The sequence below is a fragment of the Typha angustifolia genome, chromosome 11 (assembly GCF_048772165.1).
Source record: "Typha angustifolia cultivar Huaian chromosome 11, ASM4877216v1, whole genome shotgun sequence".
Taxonomy (NCBI): Eukaryota; Viridiplantae; Streptophyta; class Magnoliopsida; order Poales; family Typhaceae; genus Typha; species Typha angustifolia.
Genome location: NC_133249.1, coordinates 1,038,452 through 1,061,892, shown reverse-complemented (window position 1 = coordinate 1,061,892; position 23,441 = coordinate 1,038,452). Strand labels below are relative to the sequence as shown.

The 23,441-nt window shown below is 41.8% G+C and overlaps 7 protein-coding genes across 8 annotated transcripts; 2 read left to right on the top strand and 5 right to left on the bottom strand.

The window, feature by feature from the left end:
- Positions 1–287: 287 nt before the first annotated feature.
- LOC140769643 (chaperone protein ClpB1) lies at positions 288–4,136 on the bottom strand. Its single transcript, XM_073110431.1, has 6 exons — positions 2,663–4,136; positions 2,320–2,501; positions 1,952–2,233; positions 1,241–1,861; positions 930–1,127; positions 288–811 (listed from the first exon to the last, which is right to left on the bottom strand). Exons 1-6 carry the CDS (start codon positions 3,825–3,827, stop codon positions 509–511), a joined length of 2,751 nt encoding a protein of 916 aa, XP_072966532.1. The 5' UTR covers positions 3,828–4,136; the 3' UTR covers positions 288–508.
- Positions 4,137–4,937: 801 nt separating this feature from the next.
- On the bottom strand, positions 4,938–9,751 carry LOC140770510 (CASP-like protein 3A1). Its single transcript, XM_073111730.1, has 4 exons — positions 9,623–9,751; positions 7,251–7,631; positions 6,586–6,721; positions 4,938–5,350 (listed from the first exon to the last, which is right to left on the bottom strand). The coding sequence occupies exons 2-4, from the start codon at positions 7,580–7,582 to the stop codon at positions 5,135–5,137; spliced, it is 684 nt and encodes a 227-aa protein (XP_072967831.1). The 5' UTR covers positions 7,583–7,631; positions 9,623–9,751; the 3' UTR covers positions 4,938–5,134.
- Positions 9,651–11,192, bottom strand: LOC140770508 (pentatricopeptide repeat-containing protein At1g77170, mitochondrial-like). The gene has a single exon (XM_073111728.1). It carries the CDS (start codon positions 11,055–11,057, stop codon positions 9,651–9,653), a length of 1,407 nt encoding a protein of 468 aa, XP_072967829.1. The 5' UTR covers positions 11,058–11,192.
- Positions 11,193–12,287: 1,095 nt separating this feature from the next.
- On the top strand, positions 12,288–13,783 carry LOC140770509 (GATA transcription factor 9-like). Its single transcript, XM_073111729.1, has 2 exons — positions 12,288–12,724; positions 12,921–13,783. The coding sequence occupies exons 1-2, from the start codon at positions 12,455–12,457 to the stop codon at positions 13,638–13,640; spliced, it is 990 nt and encodes a 329-aa protein (XP_072967830.1). The 5' UTR covers positions 12,288–12,454; the 3' UTR covers positions 13,641–13,783.
- A 196-nt stretch (positions 13,784–13,979) lies between these two features.
- On the bottom strand, positions 13,980–14,750 carry LOC140770511 (lachrymatory-factor synthase-like). Its single transcript, XM_073111731.1, has one exon. It carries the CDS (start codon positions 14,634–14,636, stop codon positions 14,133–14,135), a length of 504 nt encoding a protein of 167 aa, XP_072967832.1. The 5' UTR covers positions 14,637–14,750; the 3' UTR covers positions 13,980–14,132.
- Positions 14,751–16,006: 1,256 nt separating this feature from the next.
- On the top strand, positions 16,007–16,696 carry LOC140769760 (uncharacterized). The gene has a single exon (XM_073110622.1). It carries the CDS (start codon positions 16,007–16,009, stop codon positions 16,694–16,696), a length of 690 nt encoding a protein of 229 aa, XP_072966723.1.
- Positions 16,697–19,106: 2,410 nt separating this feature from the next.
- On the bottom strand, positions 19,107–22,872 carry LOC140770691 (protein SAWADEE HOMEODOMAIN HOMOLOG 1). Of its 2 annotated transcripts, XM_073111942.1 has the most exons (9): positions 22,589–22,872; positions 21,695–21,780; positions 21,432–21,471; positions 21,220–21,361; positions 21,029–21,098; positions 20,317–20,368; positions 19,751–19,894; positions 19,551–19,670; positions 19,107–19,410 (listed from the first exon to the last, which is right to left on the bottom strand). In XM_073111942.1, exons 1-9 carry the CDS (start codon positions 22,643–22,645, stop codon positions 19,366–19,368), a joined length of 756 nt encoding a protein of 251 aa, XP_072968043.1. In that variant the 5' UTR covers positions 22,646–22,872; the 3' UTR covers positions 19,107–19,365. The 2 variants fall into 2 exon arrangements, with proteins under 2 accessions (XP_072968043.1, XP_072968044.1); XM_073111943.1 differs by lacking the exons at positions 21,432–21,471; positions 21,695–21,780 and having other exon boundaries at positions 21,220–21,373.
- Between the last annotated feature and the right edge of the window lie 569 nt (positions 22,873–23,441).

The window sequence follows — 23,441 nt, the reverse complement described above, 5'->3', positions numbered from 1 at the left end:
TTTTAAAATAAAAATGAAAATAATCATGTTTGAACATTTTCTATGGCAATGATGTTAAAAACTCTTTTAATATTAGCGAGTAGTACACGAATATATTGTTCTGGAAATGTATATCCAATTATTCCACTAACTCGTTTATGCGTTGACTAACTCTGGTGAATATTTCTAATCACGGTATAAGATATTCTCTCCACAACAAATATCATTTATTACTCATCTGTGCTTGCTGCTCATGTACGATATCTGACTGAAAGGACTTCACACCAAATCATTGCCAAAGCGAGAACGACAGAAAACAGCTAAAATACTCAGATATAGTTATTATAATTACATAAGTTCCGCATCGCACATTGTATTTGTATTGTAGCAGAAGTTACTCCGGAAAACAATAGAACTGGATCACCACGGAGTAATAATCCAGCAAACAAAGGAAACAAAAAAGAATAAGAAGAGAAGAAAGAAGCATCATTATGGCATCAAAGCCTTAGACTCAAACCAGCACGGCGAGCTACTCTTCATCCATATCAACATCATCGTCATCGCGGACTATCTTCATCTTCTTCACTGCCTTGGCAGCATCATTCCTGACAGCCCCGTTAGGAATCTCGATCAGGATATCCGACTTCTGCCCGGTGGCCGCATTCACCAGACCACCGTTCTTCTCCACCTTGTAGGTCAAATCCTTCTTCCCTGTGGCGGCGTCGATATAAACAGTAGAGTTCTCATCAATCTCCTCTTGTATCAACATCTTGGACAATTGGGTCACCACCCTCTTCTCCAGCCACCTCCTAATTGGTCTAGCACCATACACCTGCAAGCCAAGCCAAGCCAAGTAAGAGCTATCAGCCTCAATGTATTATAAGAAATAAAAAAAAAAAACAAACAAAATTAGAGCTTGGTCCGATAAGGATCATGAGATTGGTACTTACGGGATCATAGGATTCAGATAGAACAACATCTAAGGCAGAATCTGATACAGCTAAAGCAACGCCTCTCTCAGCAAGACGAATTGCAACGTCCTTCATCTGGAGCCTAGCAACTTTCCTGAGTTGCTCATGTGACAAGGGGTCGAACACTACCACTTCATCCAGTCGATTCAGCAATTCAGGCCTGAAGTGCTTCCTCACCTGTAATGTTATATACGTGGACAATATTTTTTAGTTCTTAATTTTTGGGCATTGAAAGATGTATTGATCCATCATTAAATTGTAATACCGAGAATGTTGCAGAGACTGCATACCTCCGACATAACGCGCTCGCGAGCAATTTGCATAGACGACTGCCCCACCATTCCCGCGAGAAGATGCTCGGCGCCCAGATTTGAAGTCATGATGATGACAGTGTTAGTAAAGTCGACGGTTCTGCCTTGCCCGTCGGTCAGCCGACCGTCATCGAGGACCTGAAGAAGGGTGTTGAAGACGGCGACATGCGCCTTCTCGACCTCATCGAAGAGGATGACACTGTAGGGCCTCCTCCTCACTTGCTCCGTCAGCTGGCCCCCTTCCTCGTGGCCGACGTATCCCGGGGGGGCACCGATGAGCCGAGCAACTGAGTGCTGCTCCATGTACTCAGACATGTCGATGCGAACGAGAAGTTTCTCGTCGTCGAACAGCTGTTCGGCGAGGGCTTTTGCGAGCTCCGTCTTGCCGACTCCGGTCGGACCCAGGAAGAGGAACGAGCCGGTCGGCTGCTGCGGCCGCCCAAGGCCGGCTCTTGATCTCAGCACTGCTTCCGCCACCGCCTCGACCGCTTGGTCCTGGCCGACCACTCTCTTGTGCAACCTCTCCGCTAAGCCCATCAGCCTTTCCTTCTCATTTTGGCCAAGTCTGGTGACAGGAATGCCAGTCCATCGGCTTACAACCTACTCAAAATTAACAAAGTTCAATTCAGATCAGAATAAGATTCATTATTCATCAATTACAGACTCGTAATCTCATTATCGTGTACATACCTCTGCGATATGTTCAGGTCCGACGTTCTCCGTTAGCATAAGATTCTCACCAATATCGCCTTCAAGCTTCGCAATTGCGCCGTCTATTTCTTGGAGGGCGCCGTACCGAAGGTCGGCGACTCGGGCCAAATCCATTCTCCGCTCGGCCTCCTGCAGTGTGAACTGCAGCTCTTCGCGCCGCTGCTTTAGCCTCCTGATCTCATCTACTCTCTCCTTCTCCTTCTGGTACTTCATCTTCAATGGTTGCAACTTATCCCTCAAATCATCTAACTCCTTTCTAACCTGAATTTATTCATCAATGTCAGCATACCCACCAATACCATCTAAAGATTATTCCAAATAATATAAATATATAAATCTCCACTCACCTCGACAAGCCGAGCTTTGCTGGCTTTGTCCTTCTCCTTCTCAAGTGCATGCCATTCAACTTCCAATTGAATCCTCTTCCTCTCCAGGTTGTCGATCTCTTCAGGCTGACTATCGAGTTGCACCCTCACATTTGCACAAGCCTCGTCAACCAAATCAATTGCCTTATCAGGAAGGTGTCGGCCTTCAAAAATTAACATACAAGACGTTGCCCCCCGTTAGAATTAAAAGTTTTAAGCATAACAAATACAAGAAATACAGCAACAGCGAACCAAATTAGCCCAGAAAAGATGCAATTTTACGGTATCAGAATTGGGAATTGAATTCTCCCGAGTATGAACTTACCAGTGATGTAGCGACTAGAGAGCTGCGCAGCAACGACGAGTGCCCGGTCCTGAATTCGAACACCATGGTGCCCTTCATACTTCTCCTTCAAACCTCGCAGGATGCTAATGGTGTCCGCGACGCTCGGCTCCGCCACATACACTTGCTGGAATCTCCTCTCAAAGGCGGCATCTTTCTCAACATACTTCCTGTACTCCTCCAACGTCGTCGCGCCGATGCACCGCAATTGCCCTCTCGCAAGCATTGGCTTGAATAAATTCGCTGCATCCATGGATCCTTCTGTGCGCCCAGCGCCAAGCACAAGATGTATCTCATCGATGAATAATATAACCTTCCCCTGTGCTTCCTCCACCTCTTTGAGCACAGACTTAAGCCTTTCCTCGAACTCTCCCCTATACTTCGCTCCAGCGATAAGCGCCCCCATGTCGAGCGCAACGAGGCGGACGTCGAGCAGATTACTCGGCACATCACCGCGGACAATTCTCTGCGCAAGCCCCTCGACGACTGCGGTTTTGCCAACACCTGGCTCGCCAATGAGTACTGGGTTATTCTTGGTCCGCCGCGAAAGGATGCGAACAACACGACGGATCTCTTCGTCGCGGCCGATGACCGGATCGAGCTTTCCGGCCACCTCGACGAGATCGCGGCCGTAAGTCTTGAGCGCTTGGAAGTTCGTGTCACCGGATGCGCTCTCTACCCGGCGACCCTCCTTCCCACGGAGCTTTTCGACGGCGGAGCGGACGCGGGCAACGCTGACGCCGGCCTCCTTGAGCGCATCGGCAATCTGGGGGTCGTCGAGGAGGCCGAGGAGGAGCTGGTCGACGGCGAGGTGGGAGTCACCGCGCGATTTCTGAGAGGACTGGGCGCGGCGGATGACTTTAATGAGGGCTGTGGAGGCAGGTACATCATCAGGTGGAGGGGATTGGGAGGGGAGCTTCTTTAGAGCGGAGGAGACAACGCGCTCGAAGGAGTCGGCGGCGGCGGCCGAGTCGCCGGAGTTGGAGGAGGCGGTGGAAATGGCTTGACGAAGGAGGCCGGATTGGTCGGAGGCGAGGGCGGACGCAAGGTGTAGTGGGGTGATCTGCGCGTGGCCGGCGTTGAGTGCGAGCTCGTGGGCGGCAACGATGGCCTCGTTCGTCTTGTGCGTAAACTTATCCGGATTCATCGTGGATTGCTCTGATAACCAAAACTATTCGTGGAACAAAATGGGACTGAGATCGCTGTAGAATTGTTCTACTCTTAGATTAGGATGGGGATGGAAGACGAGGAAGACTGCATTAAAAGGAAGGAGAAGAGGCGTCTCCAAGCTTCTGGAAATAAAAAGAAGGTGCTCGAATTTGCAGGAGAATGCTGTGCCCCGATTCTCGAGAAGCGCGACATAGCGGTACTTTGACGTCGGATGGACGACACGTGTACAAAAGCTCTAATTAGTATGGCCGGTTGGTGAGTAGTGCAGTTAAAAGGGAATCAAAGAGAAGAGCGAGGGAGGGGTGTGACCACTAACCAAGTCGAATATGTAAAATTGAATCTAATATTTATTTAATTTTATCAGGTTTAAACTCAAATTAGATTTTATAATAGATAGATGATTTTAATATTTATATCGATCTGTTCGTTATTAAATTATGCCAAATTCGAGTTTGATTTAAATTTCAGTTGGATAATAGATCAAATTTGATTTCCTCACAGATAATCATTATATTATAAAAAATATATGTATTCTAAAGCGATATATCATAGGTTTTGACGCTCAATTATCACGGTTTAATAACTAGACACTAGAGCATAAAATTTTAATCATCTCGTATAAACGACGCAAACTTAATATTTTTAAAGCAAACATAATAATAATAGTAAGAAAATTATTTTTAAAGAAAATCAAAACTTATTCATACTATATATATATATTAGAGTAATTCCAAACTTTTATCTATATGATTTCAATATCAGATTATATAATCATTGTCTAAGAAAACCCTTAAATATTAGCAGAATAATTTGGATTCAATTATACCGCTAGATAGGCTTATACTATTTACAACTAAGTTTAAATACAGATTCAAACAATTTTCAAGTCACTTCAACTCTTCAAGTTGTTAGCTCATTCAGATTCGAGTTTGTTTCAGGTTGAAATAGTATTGAAATTAAAAATAAAATAGAATTAAAACTAAATTTCTGGGCCTGGTCTACTCAATAGAAGCTTGAACCAAGATAGACCATAATATCAACCTCGGGTCAGTCACACACACCCCTAGTTGCTGATGGACTTGAAAGCCCAACTTATATGAATAAAAGCCCACCAACATAAGTTCAACAGCAACTGAAACAAGTAGTAGTCACAAATTTTTGAAGAACAGTGCAAGTTAGATGGCATTAGATCATTCATTTTGTACAAGAGATGCAAAAGCGCAAACATTTTTTGATTCACAGGTTGTATCACAAACATGTGGGAGTTCCTGGCATTTTAAGTAGTCAAAACTTTGACAGCCAAATCACATCAAGAATAGCAGATGTAGCTAGCAAGAGACAGCTAAGAAAGGCGAAGGTGATGGACAAAGCCATGAGATCGCAGAAGCGGCGCAGGGGCTTACAGAAGTCTGGAAGGGGCGAGTGTCGGATCCCTGTGCGATTCAAGTTTGTAACTCCAGCTGCAGCCGAACCCGCGCTCATCATTGCATATGCAAAGACCTGTCATTTTTGCAGCAAAATGTTACTGCTTATCAAGGCAAGCAAGCATAATACACACCTATTCTTCAAGAACAAGAGAACCTTCTCATAATATATGGAAAGATTTAGAGCAGATCCAATAATCCATATTCTAAATTGAATTCCAGACAGGTGTTAAAGCATGAATCTTATGATTATCATCAAGTAAAGGATCAGAATATCTTTCTACATCTGATGTACATATGAACATTTGTTGATACACATGCACTGGAATGGCTGGCAAACATGCAATGTGTGTGCTAGAATACAAAGATGCCTTGGCAATTTGCATACTGCACAAGCACCTAACATATAATGGCACCCAAGTCGAGTAGTTTGCCATTCCTGCTCTAACTCAGCATTTAATTTACTCGGTTAGAACTTCGAGAAAACTGACAGTCAGATGCTTCTTATGCCACTTGAAACTAACAATAGCTGCAAGACTTGTGTTGGTGATATGAAGCATATCAATCAAGAGGGAAAGTGTATTTTTCTGAAGACAATCGCAAAGGTAGACTTGGAAACCTATTATCCACACATTTGCCAGTTCTTCTAAGACACAAAGAAGCCCCATTTGACATTCAAAACTTTGCCCTACTGCTTTTTTATCAAAAAGTGATACCTCGACCGACTGAACTATGAGTCTAGTGACATAGCATCTAAATGTGAATGCAAAAGGAGGAAATGAAGATTCACACTATGTGAAGACAAAATTAAAACTATGGATTATCATTTATCCAATAAGCTTATGGCCTTCCAGCAAGATTTTGTCTCCTCTTTACAACTATTACAAGATCCAAAGTACATCCAAAACAAGAGTTAATTTATGACAAGAAAATCTATTAAATTAAGCCACCCACTAGGGATTCAAATATTCATCCAGATCTAATCAGCTTTGCAACCTATGGCAACACATGTCTGGGCTTGACCAATGAATGAATTAATCATTACTACCAAACAAACGCAGACACCACCAAGAACTAATATGTCAATTTGATCCATCAAATGGAGCAACCATGAATTTTAAAAACAAATCAGGAGCCATTTGCCTTTAAGAAACACAAAAATTTAGACATCTTAATGACCACACAATTCAAAACAGAACAAGATTTTGCTCGCCTATCTTACTAAAACACCCATAAATCTTCAAACCCAACAATTGTTGACATTATATTTTAAGATCAATGAGGAATTTAAGAGTGGGAATAGATAACAACCTGATCACCAGCGAATAACACCCATGCGTGACTTCTAGATGGGATGATGGGAACCTTCTTCAGCAGCTTCCTCACGCTCAGCAGCAGCTGCAGCAGTGAATGCGCTGCCACCGCCGCTGATATCCCCACCAGGTATCTAAGAACAGACGGAATGAAAATCACATCTAATCAGCGGTGACCTAAGATGGACGGAGGGGCAGGATATTTCAAATTTTAAGATCAAACGTTCCGTGGTCATAAATGCAGTAGCCGTTAAAGATAAGAAAAAGTTTTTTTTTTTTTGGGTGCATATTATTACTTATATCTTAGATATATTTGCAAAGAATTAAAAGAAGAATCACCTGTAGAAGACTGTGTAGTCTACGATCCCTTCCTTCTTTTCTAACAAAAACACTTTTTTTTTAATAAAAAAAAAGAAAAAAAAAAGAAGAGAGAAATCAAAGGAGAGGAAACTTTTGGGAGAAAAGTAGAATTTACGAAAATACTGCTTTATAAGTTAAGACTTGAGAGGAAACTTTACACAAATAATTTGAAAATTAAAGACGAAAAAAAATACAGGTGGGGTTAAGCAAAGAGAACCCGCACAAAAAAAAATCTGAGCGACGGCCATTATGGGAAGTGGAGGGTATAGAGAGAGAGAGAAAGAGAGAGAGAGAGAGTATTACTCCATAGAGTCGGAGAAGGACCACTTGGAGTAGAGCGGAAGTTGGAGACCAAAGATGGAAAGGCTTCCCTTCTGCTCCGACGACAGCATCAGTCCAAGAGAAAGCAAGGACGACACCGCCGCCGCCACCCGCAGCAGCGCTACCGCCGTGTCCCATCTCCCCCACTTTGCTGACGTAGCCGACCCCTTCCTCGCCCCTCCACGGTACGCCCCGTCAGCCGCTGCCGCTACGAGCGGCCCGCTCATCGTACCGGTCTCCTCCGCTGCCGCCGCCTCCGGCATCTGGATCCCCACCTCCCCCGCCCCTTTCCTTCCCTTCGCTGTCGTCTCCATTAGTCTCTCTCTCTCTCTCTCTCTCTCTCCCCGTTCGTTTTTTTAAGCACTGGGAGGATGCGATGTAGAGAAAGCCAGTTAGTAGCGTACCAGCGTAACAGGGGTGGCGGAATTCATAAAAAATAAAAGGAGATGAGACGAGCGGGTCCCCTCGTCCGATTGGACACGTGGCCATATAACCGGGACCGGAGGACGTCTCCAGCCCGTGAATGTTTGTAGCCAACCAACATGCACTGCCACAGATGACAGGGGTAAAATGGTAACTCCCCCTGGTCATCGTGTACTAACACCATCTCTTGCTCTGCTTGCTGGTTGCCATTAATGGATGTATGTATGACTTCGAGTGACACAAATTAAATTTCGACCACCCTTAAGTCTTCTAGTCGTATTAATCTGCATATAAGAAGGCTACGTTAATCTGCATATAAAAGCAAGCAAGGCATCTTATAATTAACCTAGTGCCGAGATTATTTAGCTGTTAACATTTGGAAGCTCAAATAACGGCTTCCTTTATCCCATTAAGACAAATGAATATTAATTAAACTAGCAAAGAGAACATCTTCAATACCGGCAACGTTCATGTAATTAGGGGGGGGCATCTTTTTCCTTGCCCTCAATCATCTCAAAGTTTCAACCTTACATCCAATTAGAGACACTAGCTTTAACAACAAACAGAGTTTTCGACAAATCTATTATATCTGATAAATAATAGTATCATTCTGTTATACTTTAAAAATATTCATCAAACTACTACACTTATTTTCATATAATCACCATGTCAGCGAGATAATTGCTGTTTAGGAAAGCGAATTAATAAAATATTTTCTGAGACAAAAATGTATATAATATATCTTATAAGAGAATCTCTTTTGTTATAAATTTTATGTTCCTAAAGGAGTTCTTCTAAAATAATAGAAATCGCAGACCAAAAGAGAGAATTTATAAATCAATTTCTATGAGTGATTTACTTAAAAACTCTACATAACTGCCCACATAGTGAAAACTTTAGTAATTTAGTAAATGGTTTGTAGATTGTAGTAAAAAGGTAATATATTTTGAGAGGAATAGTAGATTAGTCACAAAAAAAAAAAAAAAAAAAAACTCAACAAAGCTATAATATATTATATCAATTTTAACGTGGAGCTTGAAATAGACATTAAGAGACAAAACAGGGAAACCTAGGCAGGCCCATGACGGAAAAGAACAAAGCTTATCTATATGTCTATATCTATACACAGTAGCTCACAGAATCTCCTGCTACTGTGTTAGACCTTTCTATATGAACAACTTGAACAATAAACTGTTTTCATACGTCTCAAAAACTCAACCAATTCGTTTTCCCAACTGGCTAGGTGGACAGAATCAATCTTTCATAAAATAATAAAACTTAATTTGGCTACAACATGTGAAACTAAACTGCAGCATCTTACTATTCCTACATAAACTCCTCAAAATACTTAAGCCACATCGACGCAATATCCTACAATTCTTACATATATTCGAAGAAGAGATGGGCCAAAATTTTCATGTTCAGGCCCGGCTACAGGGCCAGAGCTTAGGAGCAGTGACTCTGTAGAAGGGCACATGTTATAGTCCTAAGTCCAGGATTAAAACTAAGTCATCCAAATTGGATATTGAAAATAATAATGTTAGTTTCTAATCTTTCATCAAGATTGAAAGGAAAAAATCAAACATATTAAAATGATACATATTGTTTTCTAAATAGCACAATTGAATGAAATTTATCTCATTTCCATTTATTTCCAAACAGTAAAATTCAGTATGAATTGAATTCAACTTATTCTTAATTTCTTATGAACTCTGAGTGTATACAAATACAGATCCTACAAGCATAATCTCCTATGCATATTCACCCTCAGAAAGTCATGTTTTCCTATGAATGGTCCAAAATTATCTTATTCATATCAATCTTATCCATAAATGAATTAATCATTTGACAAACTAAGGAGCATTGTAATTCACATCAATCTAAACTAAAGTAGTGATCATCATCCCAAAATAAGAGTTTTAGGTGCTGACCTTCTAAGGCTCGGGCGGTCACTGCAACTCACATCACTACGTTTGCGGAGCTAAACCCAGGACTCTTCCCCACACTTCTATCCCTCATCAACCTCCTCACCCTCTCCACCTCCCCCCACATCTCTGCACCCGCATAAATATTCGACAACACCACATAGACCCCATCATTCCACGGCTCTAACTCCACCAGCTTACCTGCCGCCCATTCCCCAACTACGACATTCCCATGCTTCTCGCATGCCCCAAGCAATGTGCCCCATATAACTACATTTGCCGGCATTGGCATTCTCCTCTCCACCACCGACCTCGCCTCCTCCACCCTCCCCACCCTCCCCAGCATATCAACTACACATCCATAATGTGCCACAGTGGGCTCCACCCAAATGTCCCCCTTTTCCATTGCTTCCAAGTATTCCATCCCCTGATCCACCATACCACCATGCGCACATGCACAGAGCACACCTACCATCGTCACGTGATTCGGCCGTATCCCCTCTTTCCTCATTGCATTAAACAGCTCAACCGCTATGCGTTCCTCGCCATGCATTGCAAGGCCAGTAATCATGGACGTCCATGATGACACATCCCTGTTAGGCATTTTATCAAATAGTTTTCGTGAGAGGTCAGTTCTTCCGCATTTGGCATACATATCTACCAACGAATTCGATACCATTACTTCCAATCGCTCAAAATGCCGGCATTGTAACACACATTTGTGGATTTGCTTAGCCAAACCAATGTCTCCTAACCCACCACACGCTGAGACCACGCTCACCATCGTCACATCATCAGGCACAAGCCCACTACTTCTCAACTCCACAAAAACCTCCATGGCTTCCATCAACTGCCCATTTTGGGCAAGACCGCTTATAAGCGAGTTCCACGACCCGAGCTTTCGTTCGGGATTTCCGTCGAACATTCTGCGCGCGGAGTCAAACTGACCGGCTTTAGAGTAAACGTTGATGAGGCCGCTCTCGCAGTACTCGTTCCTCTCCAACCCGCGCTTGACGGCGGCGGCGTGGAGCTCTCTGCTCGCGCCGAGGTCGTAGGTCGTGGAGGCAGCCTTGAAGGCGATGGGAAGGGAATACGAGTCCGGCGCGAAGCCTGCTCGAGACATGGCGACGTAGACACGGAGGGCAGCGCGAGGCGAGCCAACCCGGAGGTAGGCGCGCATAAGGGTGTTCCAGTGAAAGGAGGTGAGGAGGAGGTGGTTGCGGAGCACGTGGGCATGGAGTTGGGGCGGGGTGGATGGGTCGGTGGCGGCCTCGAGGCGAGCCGCGGCCGAGTTAGCTTGGTCGAGGTGGGGGTTTGCGTTGGAGCAGATGGGCATTGGCGAATGAGAGGTGGGTTTTGTGGTGGTTTTGGGTAGACGAGAGAAGAAGAAAGGCGAGAGGCCGTTGGGGGCATAATTGGCTAAGTTACGGGGTAAGTGCATCAGGAAGCCCGCAAGAAGCCCAGAGTTAACATTAACATACAATAGATAGATTATACCCACTTACTCACTTAGTAGTGCAGATTCATTCCCAAAAGGCAACAAAAGAAGAAGCGATTAGCCTCTTCTCCATTCTGTGGGTCTTTCCTTGCATTACAATCACATGTATCTATCTATCTGCCTCCTGGTCTATCTTTACGAACAAAACACCAAATTTTGACTGCATAAAAAACAGGGTCTATTTTGATTCAGATATTCTCGGAATATTTATTACCAACCAATTGGGGGTAAATGGTAAACTAAGTTAACTATCCTTAACAATTGTAATCACCATTACTTGAGCACGTGCGGGGGAAGCAAGGTGGAAGCGGGTCGTCGTCATTCGTCAAAACCCCGCATCTTGGACCACCTTTGTTGGTGGTGTGGTGGTGGTGGGCTTTTTTGCCTTTGGGGCTCCGCCACGTGATCCCTGACACATGATCCAGCTACCATCACGTGCCTCCGGGGGCCCAGACATAATAATTATTAACGGGCCTATTATAACATCAAGGCTCCAGTGATTCATAAGTGGATAAGAGTAGAAAAATAATTAACAACTATGTGCGACGATTAGTTAGTGCCTCGTGATTCCCGAGGCACGTCTTTGGTAAACCAGACGTGAGTTATATCCTCATTCTCTAAATGCGGATTCACCTAGGGATCAGAGGCTCGTTGGATGTAGTACGAATGGCTAGTCGACACGTGTAACGGAGAGGTTCTGCCCTGCTTCTTACCGTAGAATGTGGAGATCGAGAGTACGTGTCACGAACTAAACCATCGGATTAGTCTACGTCGAGCTGTAACCACTGTGGCTAAACGTGGGCCTGGGAATCTTTAATAAGGGTCCGGTGTGCAACTAGGAGTAGGTCAAAAGAGAAATTGTTAAAAAAAATTTTAAAAAATAGAGTCAGGAAAAAAATACTAAGGGCGCGATTCCCGAGGAAAGAGGAAGGCAGCCAAGCGGAATCCGGCAGGAAACTTGGACGCTAATGCACGAGTCACTGCGACAGACACTGTTAGATCGATTCCTAAGGCGAGTTGGGATGAAAACTTGGAACAGTTAATCTCCTTTCCTCAGTTCTCAAATTTGCTAAATTCCACTTTTTACTTATCACAAGTGTAATTGAGGATAGCATAGTAATTAAAAGGAAATGCGGGGGCAAAGTAAGGGGCAGTGGGCTGCAGGGCAATAAGCTAGGCTGGTAAAGGGACGACATTTTCTTTTCCACCTCCATACATAATTAATCTCTTCACCCCATCTTTCGCTTTATTTACCTCTTGGAGTCCTCCATTTCAGCTCTCCTTCCTCTATATCTCTATAGAATTAAGTCCCCAAACTAGACACAGTTGAGTTGCATCCAATGGAGGCGGCGTACTTGCACGGTGGCCATTGCAGGGCTGGGTCGACACAATTCGCGCCGGAGAAGAAGGCCGACCACTTTATTGTAGAAGACCTGCTCGACTTCTCCAACGACCAGGAGGAGGAGGAGGACGACGCCGCCTTCGACGCCGTCGAGGGGAACTCGTCGACCGACTCGTCAAACATCAATGCCGTCCATAGCTTCAACTCCTCCTCCTCTTCCGTCGACAATGGCGCCTCTCGGAGCTTAGCCTACGACCTCTGCGAGCCGGTGATTCCCATTCTTCTAAACTCTCATTTACTTTGTATTTCGGAAGTATTTATTTATTTATTTTTTTGAAGTCATGAAGTGCAATTTTTTCCTATTTCTTGGTACGTTTTCTAAATTAAGTAGAAAAAAAACCCAAATGAGGAAAGTTTGCAATAGTTTTAACAGATGATTTTTTTTTTTCCGTTTGTGTGTGCAGTACGAGGAGTTGGCCGAGCTGGAATGGCTCTCGAACTTCGTGGAGGACTCCTTTTCCAGTGAAGACTTCCAGAAGCTTCACCACATTACGGGGATGAAATCCACCTCGTACTCCGCACCCGATTCAGAATCCCGAGGCAACCTCGCCATTACCAAGCCGGTTACTTCGCTGCGGCCGGAGCCGCCAGCCCCCGGCAAGGCCCGGAGCAAGCGTTCCCGTGCCGCACCTTCCAGTTGGTCGTCGGAATTCCTCGTCCTCTTGCCATCGCCGGCCTCGTTCTCGGAGTCCGAGCTCCTCGTAGAAGAGATCGCAGGGAAGAAGACGGCGAAGTCGGCAAAGAAGCGGGACCCCGCCGCCTGCCGGGCATTGGCAGCGGCCCATGACGGCCGGAAGTGCCTGCATTGCGCGACCGACAAGACGCCGCAGTGGCGGACGGGGCCGATGGGGCCGAAGACTCTCTGCAATGCCTGCGGCGTGCGGTACAAGTCGGGGCGGCTCGTCCCGGAGTACCGGCCGGCGGCGAGCCCGACGTTTGTGCTCTCGAAGCACTCGAATTCTCACCGGAAAGTGCTCGAGCTCCGCCGCCAGAAGGAGCTCCAGCCACAACCACACCAACAACAGCATATCCATTCTGCCGCTGCCATCTTCGACGGTGCGCCTACGGAATCCGACGACGAATTCTTGATTCACCAGCACATAGCCGCCGACTTCTGCGACTGATTAAATTCTAGGAAGATTAATTTAATATGCTTTGAGCGCTTTTTGGGCTCCCTAGTCCCTACCATTTATTCTATAAATTAATTTTTAGGGAGATCATTAGCTTGTATTCCAGATTTTTGTTTTCATTAAAAAAAAATATCTGAAATTAGAACAAAACACTGAGCACGTGTCTGCACCAAGAAGCACGTGCAAAGTAGTGGAGCTAAACTCTTTCACCAAGACCACGGGGCCATTATGCTGTCATAATATCATGATGCACAGTTGCTTTGCTTTCACGACAATGGCTTTTTCTCACTATTAAGGCGATTAGTTATATCTCTCCCATTACCCGTGCCTTTAATTTGGTGATGAGCTTTATAGACAATTTAATAAATACAAAAAAGAAAAGAAAAGAAAAGAAAAGGGGGCCAGAGTTCATATTTGGGCCAGGCCCAACTTAGCCATGGAAGCAAACATCAAAGCCTAATACAACTTCGTTTCGTTACAAATGCGTTACGCCGACTTGTCCTCTGCCACGCTTGCAATTTCTTCTTCCAACCTCTTCGCTACGCCACGTGCCAACTTGTCCAGGTGCGCAACAAACCCCTCCCGCGTCCACCCTTTCACCGGATCCGACGCGAAGGACCACTCGACGCAGCACCCTTCCGGATCGGATACGATCCGGATCGTGGCCGCGTACGACCCGAATCCTTTGTTGGTCTCCACGATCTCGTAGGTGTAGGAGCGTCCGACCGGATCGAACTCGACCAACCTCTCCTTGGACCAACCGACCGGCTGGCCCGGATCGGCCCGGTTGACGGATCCGGCGCAGTACCTCACGCAGCCGGGCTGGCCCTCCTCGCCGTCCAGCTTGCGACACGTGTGAAGAGAAGGAACCCACCTGTGTAGGCTGCAGAAGTCCCCGAGGAGGGACCAGGCCTGGTCCGGCGTGGGGCCCGAGACCTTCGCCTTCACCTCGCCTTCCCACTTCGGCTCTGGGTTTGAGTTCTGGTCCATTATGAGCGAGAGGAGAAGATTGGGTTTACGATTTCTATTAGGATTAGGATTAGGATTAAAATAATAAGAGGCATCTCATAGTAGGGGGGGTGTGTTTAAAAGTCGCAAGTGGCGAGCATGCGTGCATTCGGTGGATTGGATCACATTTTTGTGATCCAAGAGCGTATCTGTCTATCTCTAGTCGGATTAGCTTAGTGACTAAATTTTGCCACGTGGTTGTATTCATTCAAGACATACTCTTCAAAGTATTACTACCGGATATGGAATAATTATGGGAAGATATTATAAGCAATCCTAAGAATTATTCTATTCTAATTCTCTCTCTAGAAATATCTAGCTACGATGATTGGACTCCCGGAAATAATAATTAAGTATTTTTCCACTGAAAACCCCAGAAGCTTTGAGAAATGCTATCATGAAAGCGTCTTCCTGAAGAATTAGACATTTTCATTTATAATATTACATGACTAAGGTTGTTAAAGTGCCCATGAAAAATAATAGATATAATTATCTCTATTTTTCTTTCTTATTTTATTATAAGTCCATTGCATTGCTTAATCATGTAGCCCACATCTAGGTCCACTAAGAGGTGAGCTATACGTACGTACAAAGTTTCAATAGTAGTTATGAAATTAAATTGAAAGGTGATAGTAGTAGTTTATCACTAGTCGTCGTAGTTATCCTTGTGGTTAGGCTCCATAATAGAGTCGTAAATTAGTGGTTCAAATATGCCTTTCACGTATTAAATGCATTGCAAGAAGAGAAGGAAAAAAAGGATCTTAACTTTGCAAATGTGGGCCGTATGCGGGGAGAAATTTTCTAATTAGGACTCGTATGTATTCATACGAGTATGGCATGGCCACGTATAAGGAACGCCTCCATTTTTCTTTCTATGACTTCCCCCACCCCACCCCACCCCACCCCACCCCACCCCCCGAGTTGGGGTGTCTCTAATTCTTTCCTTCAAATCTTATTTTTCTTCCAAATATTTCAAGAGTTTTAAATATTAAATTAAATTTAGGAGAAGTTACTAGCTAGGTCCATCAAATGGACCCATCACCCCCACAATGATTGAGGACCCAACAATAATTTCACAAAAAATATTCCAAAATATATGACTCCAAAACTCAATCTACACTTCAATGAATCATGATAATTTCATCCTCTCAAATTAATCAAAATAATAATCATAATTTCCTGCCACCTTTAAATACCCCCCTCCTCCCCTCCCCATTCCCTTACCTGCACCTCTCTCCACATAACCCTCTCAATCCTCCCTCAAAGCTACTCCTAAACCCGGAAAAAAGGAGAAAAAGAAACAAAATTTCCTCGAGAAAAAGCCCGAAAGAGAAGGAAAAAGAGGAAGAAAAATGGAATCAAGTGGGCCACCAAGGGCAGCCAAGCAACTATGGCACATCATACGTACAGTTTACTATATGATGCTGAAGGGCATCTCCAAGCACAACCTAATGCTCGAACTCCACCTCCTCTTCAAGCGCGGCAAGATCGCCGGCAAGGCCATCTCCGGCATCCTCACACACCACCACCACTACCACACCACTCTCGCCGGCAATAGCTACCCGGCCGCCTTGTCCTGCCGCACCATGGACCCCGCCGCCGCCGTCTACGTGCCCAGAGAAGTCGAGTTCAGCTGCAGCAACACTCCCTCCTTCCCCTTCCTCTACCTCTCCAAGCGAAAGAATCATCACCACTACGACAATCATTTGCATCAACACTTCCATCGCCGCCGCGGCCGCCACCACAGTCGCGAGTCCTTGTACGAGTACGATGCCGCCGCGATAGCTAAGGTCTTCGAGGTGCTTAACGACTCCGATTCGACGAGCGGAGGAGACTCCCCGGTCTGGAGCTACGCGAAGAGCCCGGCAGCGGCGGTGAGGCACGTCAGGATAACGGACTCGCCGTTCCCGGTGATCGAGGAGGGGGAGGTGGAGGTGGACGGAGGGGTGGATAGGAAGGCGGAGGAGTTCATAAGATGGTTTCATGAGCAGCAGCGCTTGCAACAGCGTGGTGCAACTCCGAATGTAAGGTATTGGGATTAAAATCTCTTAGAGAATGGAAGATTATGGGGCCTAAGAGAATGTTGTACGTAGTAGTTAGTTGTTCAGATTCTCTGAGTGCTCTTTTGTATTATAATGTTGATCTATCTATCTATCTATCTATCTTTTTTCTTTTAGAGTTCTCTTACGTTCATGTATCAAATTCATGTTGTATGGTTGTTTTCGGATTCAATTCGAAGAGAAAATTAAGTTTTCACTTTTAAATTCTCGTTAAATGATGAACAGATAGAACACTATTATTTTCTTCTCTTAGAAAATTAGAAGAAAAAAGGAAGAAGGCATGCATTATTATTATTGTGCAGTTTTGGTGTTGGATTTCTGGGATAGTTGTGACATATAGTACCTGTTAATTGATGAGTTATATAATGTATACTATTTCCTGATTCCAGTGGTATTTGATATTTGGCCCTAGTGTAACATTTGATTTGGATAATTCTCCATTTGGTTGATTTCTTTGATCAATCTTGAGTTGTATCTTTTGACGTTCTTGATAGGGTCTTTTAATTTGCTCATCAGAAACTTTCTTTTCTTCAAGCCTTTTTATTTCTTTTTTCTGGAGAAACTTCTACCTATTGACAACCTACCGTCGTGGAAATATCTAATGCACTATTCAAGACATTCTAAGAATTTTCCAACCATGAATAGTCCCCGTTATTGATCAAATGCCATGAAACAATATATTGAAGCAAGTATTCTAGCAATCTTTTTCTCGTCAGCTGAGCTTTTATGATACCCAGCTGTAGTTAGATAGGAATGCCACCATATTTTATTCTTGAACACTGCTATAACTTTAGCTTTGCTGTCTTTGAATTGGATCTTCTCCTTTCTTGGACGACATCAAGCCAAATCAACCAAAGCTATTGATTTCAAACGTAGCCCATTTTGATTAACTTAATTGGCAAAGCTATCACAAGTTGGTAACCTAACTGTTAAGCAAAAATTATAGAATGATGCAAATGGACTAGTGTGGGATGGTGGACCATATTTCGTTTTGTTCACTTAGCTTACGAGATCTAATCATTATTGGAAGTATTAGTTTGTAAAGAAGCTTCTTGGTTAATTAGTTAATTAAATACGTGGATGATTGCATATCATTCGCAAATCATGATCGGTTCATGCTAATTTCTTTTTGAAATTTAATTATTGACTTCGAAGTAGCATTATCTTTCAAGCTCGCTCACACCTTCCACCACAAGTTTGGAAATTAATGAGGCGAAAATGACTGGATCTCCAAAAGAAACCACGCCTAGGCGATGAACACCAATCAAAGAGAGGCAAGAGGGGAAGGTTGTAGGAACGCATCGTTTTCTCTTCATCAATGCCTTCTACTGTTGCTCCATCAACAAAGGAGGCTCCTATCTGAAGCCGACTTATAGAATTTTTTGTTTTATACCAACCAATTCTATACCCTTCCCTAAGACAAAAGAAGATTTTTTTGTTTTATACCAACCAATTTTATACCCTTCCATACGACAATAAAAATCATATGATCGATCGACTTCAATTTTAAATAATTATTATAAAAATATAATAACTTGATTCGATTGATAACTCGACGGTATAATCAATTTAGAGGAACTGCTTGACGATTAAAAACAAATCTTAACGGTGTTTAATTATGAGTAATAGTTCGACGACGTACATAACTTAAAGCTAGATTAGATAACTTAATATATTAGTTAAAACTTAGTAAAACTTAAGTATACAAAGGAAGATTAACTCTTTGCTCAGCTTATATATAATCTTCAAACTCTTGAATAATTAAAAAATAATAATTTATGTCTTATTTTGTTTACAAATCGACCCATTCTTTAATATATTTGCAAATAATAAATTTTAGTTAGCTTATAAAAAAAATTATTAGTGTACCCTATTTTGTTTTTTGTTCCCACACAGATAATAAACCATGCAAACCAACCTCCTAAAGTGTTTTTTTGTTTCTCTGAAAATATAAGATAGCTTGACTGTATACATACAGAGGCGTTTTTTTTTTTTTTTTTTTTTTGTTGCAAATATGCCTATAAAAGGAGTGAATTTGTAAAAGACCCAATTCTAAAATTTGGCCAAGGACATACATCTAGCATAATATCTGAAGTACTCTTCCACTGTACAAATGATACCTGCAATCTGGTAGATAATAAATACATTATGCCGTACATGCCCATAATTTTCTATCAATATCAAGATAATTGCAGAGGCTAATCATTTCCATCTTAAATTCTAGGATAAAGAGCCTAGATTTGCATCTTAATCCATTGTGGCATGATGGCTTGAAATAGTTGACATGCATCTTATTGCCTTCTCCAGGGGGCCACTTATGCACCAAAAAAAGCCTTATTTAGCTCAAGCAAAAATGTAACTAAATCTCAAGAAATGTACCTTATATCAATAATGAAAGCAAACAAACTTTGCTATGCAATTGTAACACTAATCAAGCAGCGCAGCAATATGGTACCATAAGTAGTCGACCTTCTGATATTATAGTAAACTAAGTGAAGAATTAGTATAAAAGAAGCAAACCTATTGGCTAATTTGAAGCATTAATCTTAGTTCTGTTAGTCATCATGATCCACATAAAGTATAAAAAAGGGATCAAGTATTCATTTTCCTCCTCTAACAGGGTAAGAACTAAGAAGAAGTATCTTGCAAAATCAATAAGCTGGCCTGCGGCACAATCTTCTCAAGTGAACTTTTTCCTGCCATCAGAAGAGTAAAGAACATTTGTCGACAGATTAGAATTCTCGACTTCACTCTGTTCAGCCTTCTACTAATTGGAAGGAATGAGACAGGCCAAACAAAATGTCATTGTGATGTTCTGGGCTAGAACAGTAGTTACCTCAGTTTGGTCATGATCATATCTGATCAGGAAGAGACATCTGCAGCCCCTTATATCATGCAATTTCCTTTGGATTTCCAGGACATGGGCATCGAAGTATATTGCTTCTTCACTGCTCTCCTGAAATCAAAGTCATGAACGAAATAAGGTGAAAATTGGGAAGTAAAGAAACAACATATGCATGCTGTTGAGAACAGTACCCTGAAGCAGAGAACCAGATCCCCTACTGAGACCTTTCTACATTCTGAAGACTCCAGGGGAATGGAGCGCTCCCGGACAGCCTTCTTGACATTCACCCATTCATCCTCTTCGGCACCAAAACCTTGAAATCTCACACGGACTTCCTAGAATAAAATGAAGTTGACATAACATACATGGATACTAGAACTTAAAGTAAGCCACTGGATATTTTTATCATAGCACTAAAATGATAAAAGAAGAATCATAACTATGCTAAACATAATTTTGAAAGATATGTATGTAGTTTTGTTTGTCAAGCTAGTGTAGCAATAGTGAGTTTCAAGTAAGACTCAGCAGAAAAACCCATAAAAAGGTATGTCCATACAGAATTAGGACACAACCATTAAAATAGGGTTTAAGTAGCTCTATAAATGTATCATGACTAAAAAAACAGTTTCCAGACATCTTTCAATAAATTCCAAAAGCAAAAGAATAAGAGGTTGCATGAAATTAAGGAATAGCAGTATAGCACCATAGCTTCTATATGTTAATTAATAAGGAAAAGAAGTAGGATAATTATCCTCACAAGTTCACCAGAAGCAAGAACTCTGTGCGCCAGGAACATAGCGACATCATACCTGCAAAAGAAAAAAATGATTATTCAGGCATGCGCTGACTGGGCCAAAAACTGACATAAAATAAGAAAACCATGATTTTGCAATCATACGATTTAGTGAAGGGATTATGAGTACATGTAGTGATACTGCTGATATGCACTGTGTAGTGCTTAATGCATACAGAAATGTGTATAATGTTGAGAGACATAACAAAATACATGTCATCCTTGTTGACTGTTCTAATTGTGGCAACCTCCATGTGAATGACTATCAACTTACAACAATGTGATACTTTTAGTTACATAATCCTTGTTGCAGAAATATGTGAAACATGGATACAGATAGTGGGATGAGATATGACACGCATGGATACACAGATACAACATAATTTATAAAATACCAATTTTTTGGTGGCATGGGCCACTAAACCACAATAAATATGTAAAGAAAGAAAAGAAAAGAAAAGAAAAGGTGAATGTTTTTGATAGTTTTGCCATTAAAATCATTATACACTTTAAGAGATGAGTGCACTGACTTCTGATAAGAAAGTACACATAACAAAATTAAAGTATCAATCAGACCAAATTCCTGCAAAACATCTTTGTCATCCAGATGGTTAAAGAGAAAAAAAGTTGACGGGAAAAGTAAAATTCAATTGTCAGAAAGTATGAAAATGCCTACCATGCCCCATCTCTTGATGATTTAGCTTCAAACTCCAGCTCTGTGATATCAGGAATCTTATCTTTTGTACCTGAATACAACTCCAAAACAAAAGGACTGTGCAGTTTCAGTGTTCACAGCCTCCAAAGCTAATGTTGTGTGTATAAGTTTTGAGAGCAAACAACTATGTAAAGAGAAAAAAATAAGAGCACCTTTGTGTAAATCAGAAGAACTTTCAGGTGCATTGTTTGAAAGACTTGTGTCTGAAACTGGAAGCATTTCTTCTGAAGCAATAGGTGAGGAGGGAGTATTTTCGCTTGCTTGATTAATCTTATCTTGGAACCAGCCTTGAACCTGATAAATGATCTGTGAGAAAAAAAAAAAAATGAATTCCACTAGTATAGGATATTGAAGCAGCATTCACCTGTTCCATTTGTATAGCTTTATTTCCAGCTCGACCAAGACTGAAACAAATATGCAAAGAAAACAAGGAATAAGTTTTATTGTGACTCACTTCACAATGTAAATGTAAGAGACAAGAGTCTGTTATCTTTAATTTAACCCCTCAAGAGTAACTATTAAGATATAATGATTTACTTAATATAACAATTCTGAATTCACCATTTAGTTCATTTAACAGAAAGAAGAAAAAGACAAGAGAGAGTGATTAAGCAGAAAATGACTCACTTAAATTCTTCTGTGAGCTTCTGAAATAAACTTTCATCTAATAGTTCATCTTTTTTCTCCAGAATTAACTTCTCCATCTGCTTAATCTGTTGGCAGAAACAAAAAGTGGTACATTCATCCTAGCAATGATACTATCATTGAAAATGAGGAACCAAATATCACTTTATTTATTCTTTTCAAACTGGTGACTAAACGCACGTGATATTATCGACACAAAGTGATTCAACTAGTTCCTGGAGTAGGAAGGAAGTGTACAAGTGGAACTATACGAAAGTTTCAATTCCTTTCATTTGTCGTAATCAGCTCTAGTAAAATAAGAAATTTATTTGAACTACAATAAATTGCAAACTCAAAACTGTCACAAATAACATCTAATATGATGGTGTTGTATGATTGTCCGCACAACAGTACCACATTGTCGGTTCTGATTAATAGACTTTTTAAGAAATAACCATTCCACTGAAATTAGTTCTAGTAATTGCTATGACCAACACCGGTCCAGAAGATTTTTTGATAGAACTACTAAAAATGGATGCATAACTGCAAGCGAAATAATTCTATCACGTACAAAAACTATCACAAAATACAGCAAATCCACGGAAAACTTGATTTTGATGCTGATGCATATCGAGTACATCCTAGAATCTGCAAATGACTACCATTATCTTTCATCTCACTCTAAAAAAGATACCCCTCCCCATTAATTAACCACCAAATTAACCTACCTCTAACACTCGCAATAGCGCATTGCCGAGAACTGCGAGAAACTTACGATACAAGTACACACATTGCAACGAGTCATTGTATTAAGAATGTTAAGAGGACACCAAAGATGCCTCTACAGTAAAAGGAAACGAAATAAGTTTTCAAATAGAAGCCCCGTTTATATGTTACCTCGGATTCCGAGAAGCTCGGAGGTTCTCTCGTCTTGAGCCCGTCGGTGTTTCCCATGTCACCGGAGATGGTGCAGCAATTCGGGTCCTCGATGAAAGTATGTGCTGATTTTAGGTTCCCAAGAGAGAAACTTCGCTCCTCGTACACGACGGGAGAGAGAGAGAGAGGGAGGGAGGGAGAGGGGTTTTGAGGAAGGAACGGAAAGGAGGAGGGCGAGAAAGTACGGGAATCTCGCAAGGGAAAGTGACGAGAGAGATAAATCAAGTAAACTAATAAAGAAAAGGGGGCACCTGGACCTTGTGAATAGAGAAACATGGTTTATTTACATATATATATATATACCTCTTAAATTATCTAATTATATTACTAAGCTATTTTTATTTAAAAATTCTATTACAAATATTAATAAACTAATTAATTAAAAGTGATAAAAATATCACTAATTTCTCTTCCCCTCTCTTGTTGAAAATAGAGACGACCAGTTTAGAAAAGACAAATAATTTTACCCATCTTAAAATTTTAAAATTATTTTTATTAAAATTTTCAAATAAATATTGTTAGAAAAGATTTAGTGATATATTTAGATAGTTTAGAAAGTCTATATATCTTCTTCTTTTTTTCTCCAGGATAAAAGTGATATCATGCAATAGTTGGCATGTTTAAGATGTAATTAAACTAAAGAAAAATAGGCCTAAAGATTTAATCAAAAGAAGATAAGAAAAACTAGGCCTAAAGTATCATTATTCTTAGACTGCAACTGAACTTCTTTTAGTACCAATATATCCATGTTAAAAGATTGTATGACAGTTAACTTCTAAATAATTTGTAACCTACAATCACAGAGAAAAAGACT

Bases quoted from the DNA above. Each gene is read 5' to 3' on its own strand.
- LOC140769760 (XM_073110622.1), top strand. From the start codon at position 16,007: ATGGAATCAAGTGGGCCACCAAGGGCAGCCAAGCAACTATGGCACATC.
- LOC140769643 (XM_073110431.1), bottom strand. From the start codon at position 3,827: ATGAATCCGGATAAGTTTACGCACAAGACGAACGAGGCCATCGTTGCC. The intron at 1,862-1,951 runs GTATGTACACGA...AATTTTGAGTAG, and splicing joins GACCTGAACATATCGCAGAG to GTTGTAAGCCGATGGACTGG. The intron at 1,128-1,240 runs GTATGCAGTCTC...ATAACATTACAG, and splicing joins GCGAGCGCGTTATGTCGGAG to GTGAGGAAGCACTTCAGGCC.
- LOC140770511 (XM_073111731.1), bottom strand. From the start codon at position 14,636: ATGGACCAGAACTCAAACCCAGAGCCGAAGTGGGAAGGCGAGGTGAAG.
- LOC140770508 (XM_073111728.1), bottom strand. From the start codon at position 11,057: ATGCACTTACCCCGTAACTTAGCCAATTATGCCCCCAACGGCCTCTCG.
- LOC140770510 (XM_073111730.1), bottom strand. From the start codon at position 7,582: ATGGAGACGACAGCGAAGGGAAGGAAAGGGGCGGGGGAGGTGGGGATC. The intron at 6,722-7,250 runs GTAATACTCTCT...GTCTGTTCTTAG, and splicing joins TCCTTCTCCGACTCTATGGA to ATACCTGGTGGGGATATCAG. The intron at 5,351-6,585 runs GTTGTTATCTAT...CAAAAATGACAG, and splicing joins TGTTATTCGCTGGTGATCAG to GTCTTTGCATATGCAATGAT.
- LOC140770691 (XM_073111942.1), bottom strand. From the start codon at position 22,645: ATGGGAAACACCGACGGGCTCAAGACGAGAGAACCTCCGAGCTTCTCG. The intron at 21,781-22,588 runs GTAACATATAAA...TTCTGCCAACAG, and splicing joins CGAGCTTCTCGGAATCCGAG to ATTAAGCAGATGGAGAAGTT. The intron at 19,671-19,750 runs GTACTGTTCTCA...CTTTGATTTCAG, and splicing joins ATCTGGTTCTCTGCTTCAGG to GAGAGCAGTGAAGAAGCAAT.
- LOC140770509 (XM_073111729.1), top strand. From the start codon at position 12,455: ATGGAGGCGGCGTACTTGCACGGTGGCCATTGCAGGGCTGGGTCGACA. The intron at 12,725-12,920 runs GTGATTCCCATT...TTGTGTGTGCAG, and splicing joins CCTACGACCTCTGCGAGCCG to TACGAGGAGTTGGCCGAGCT.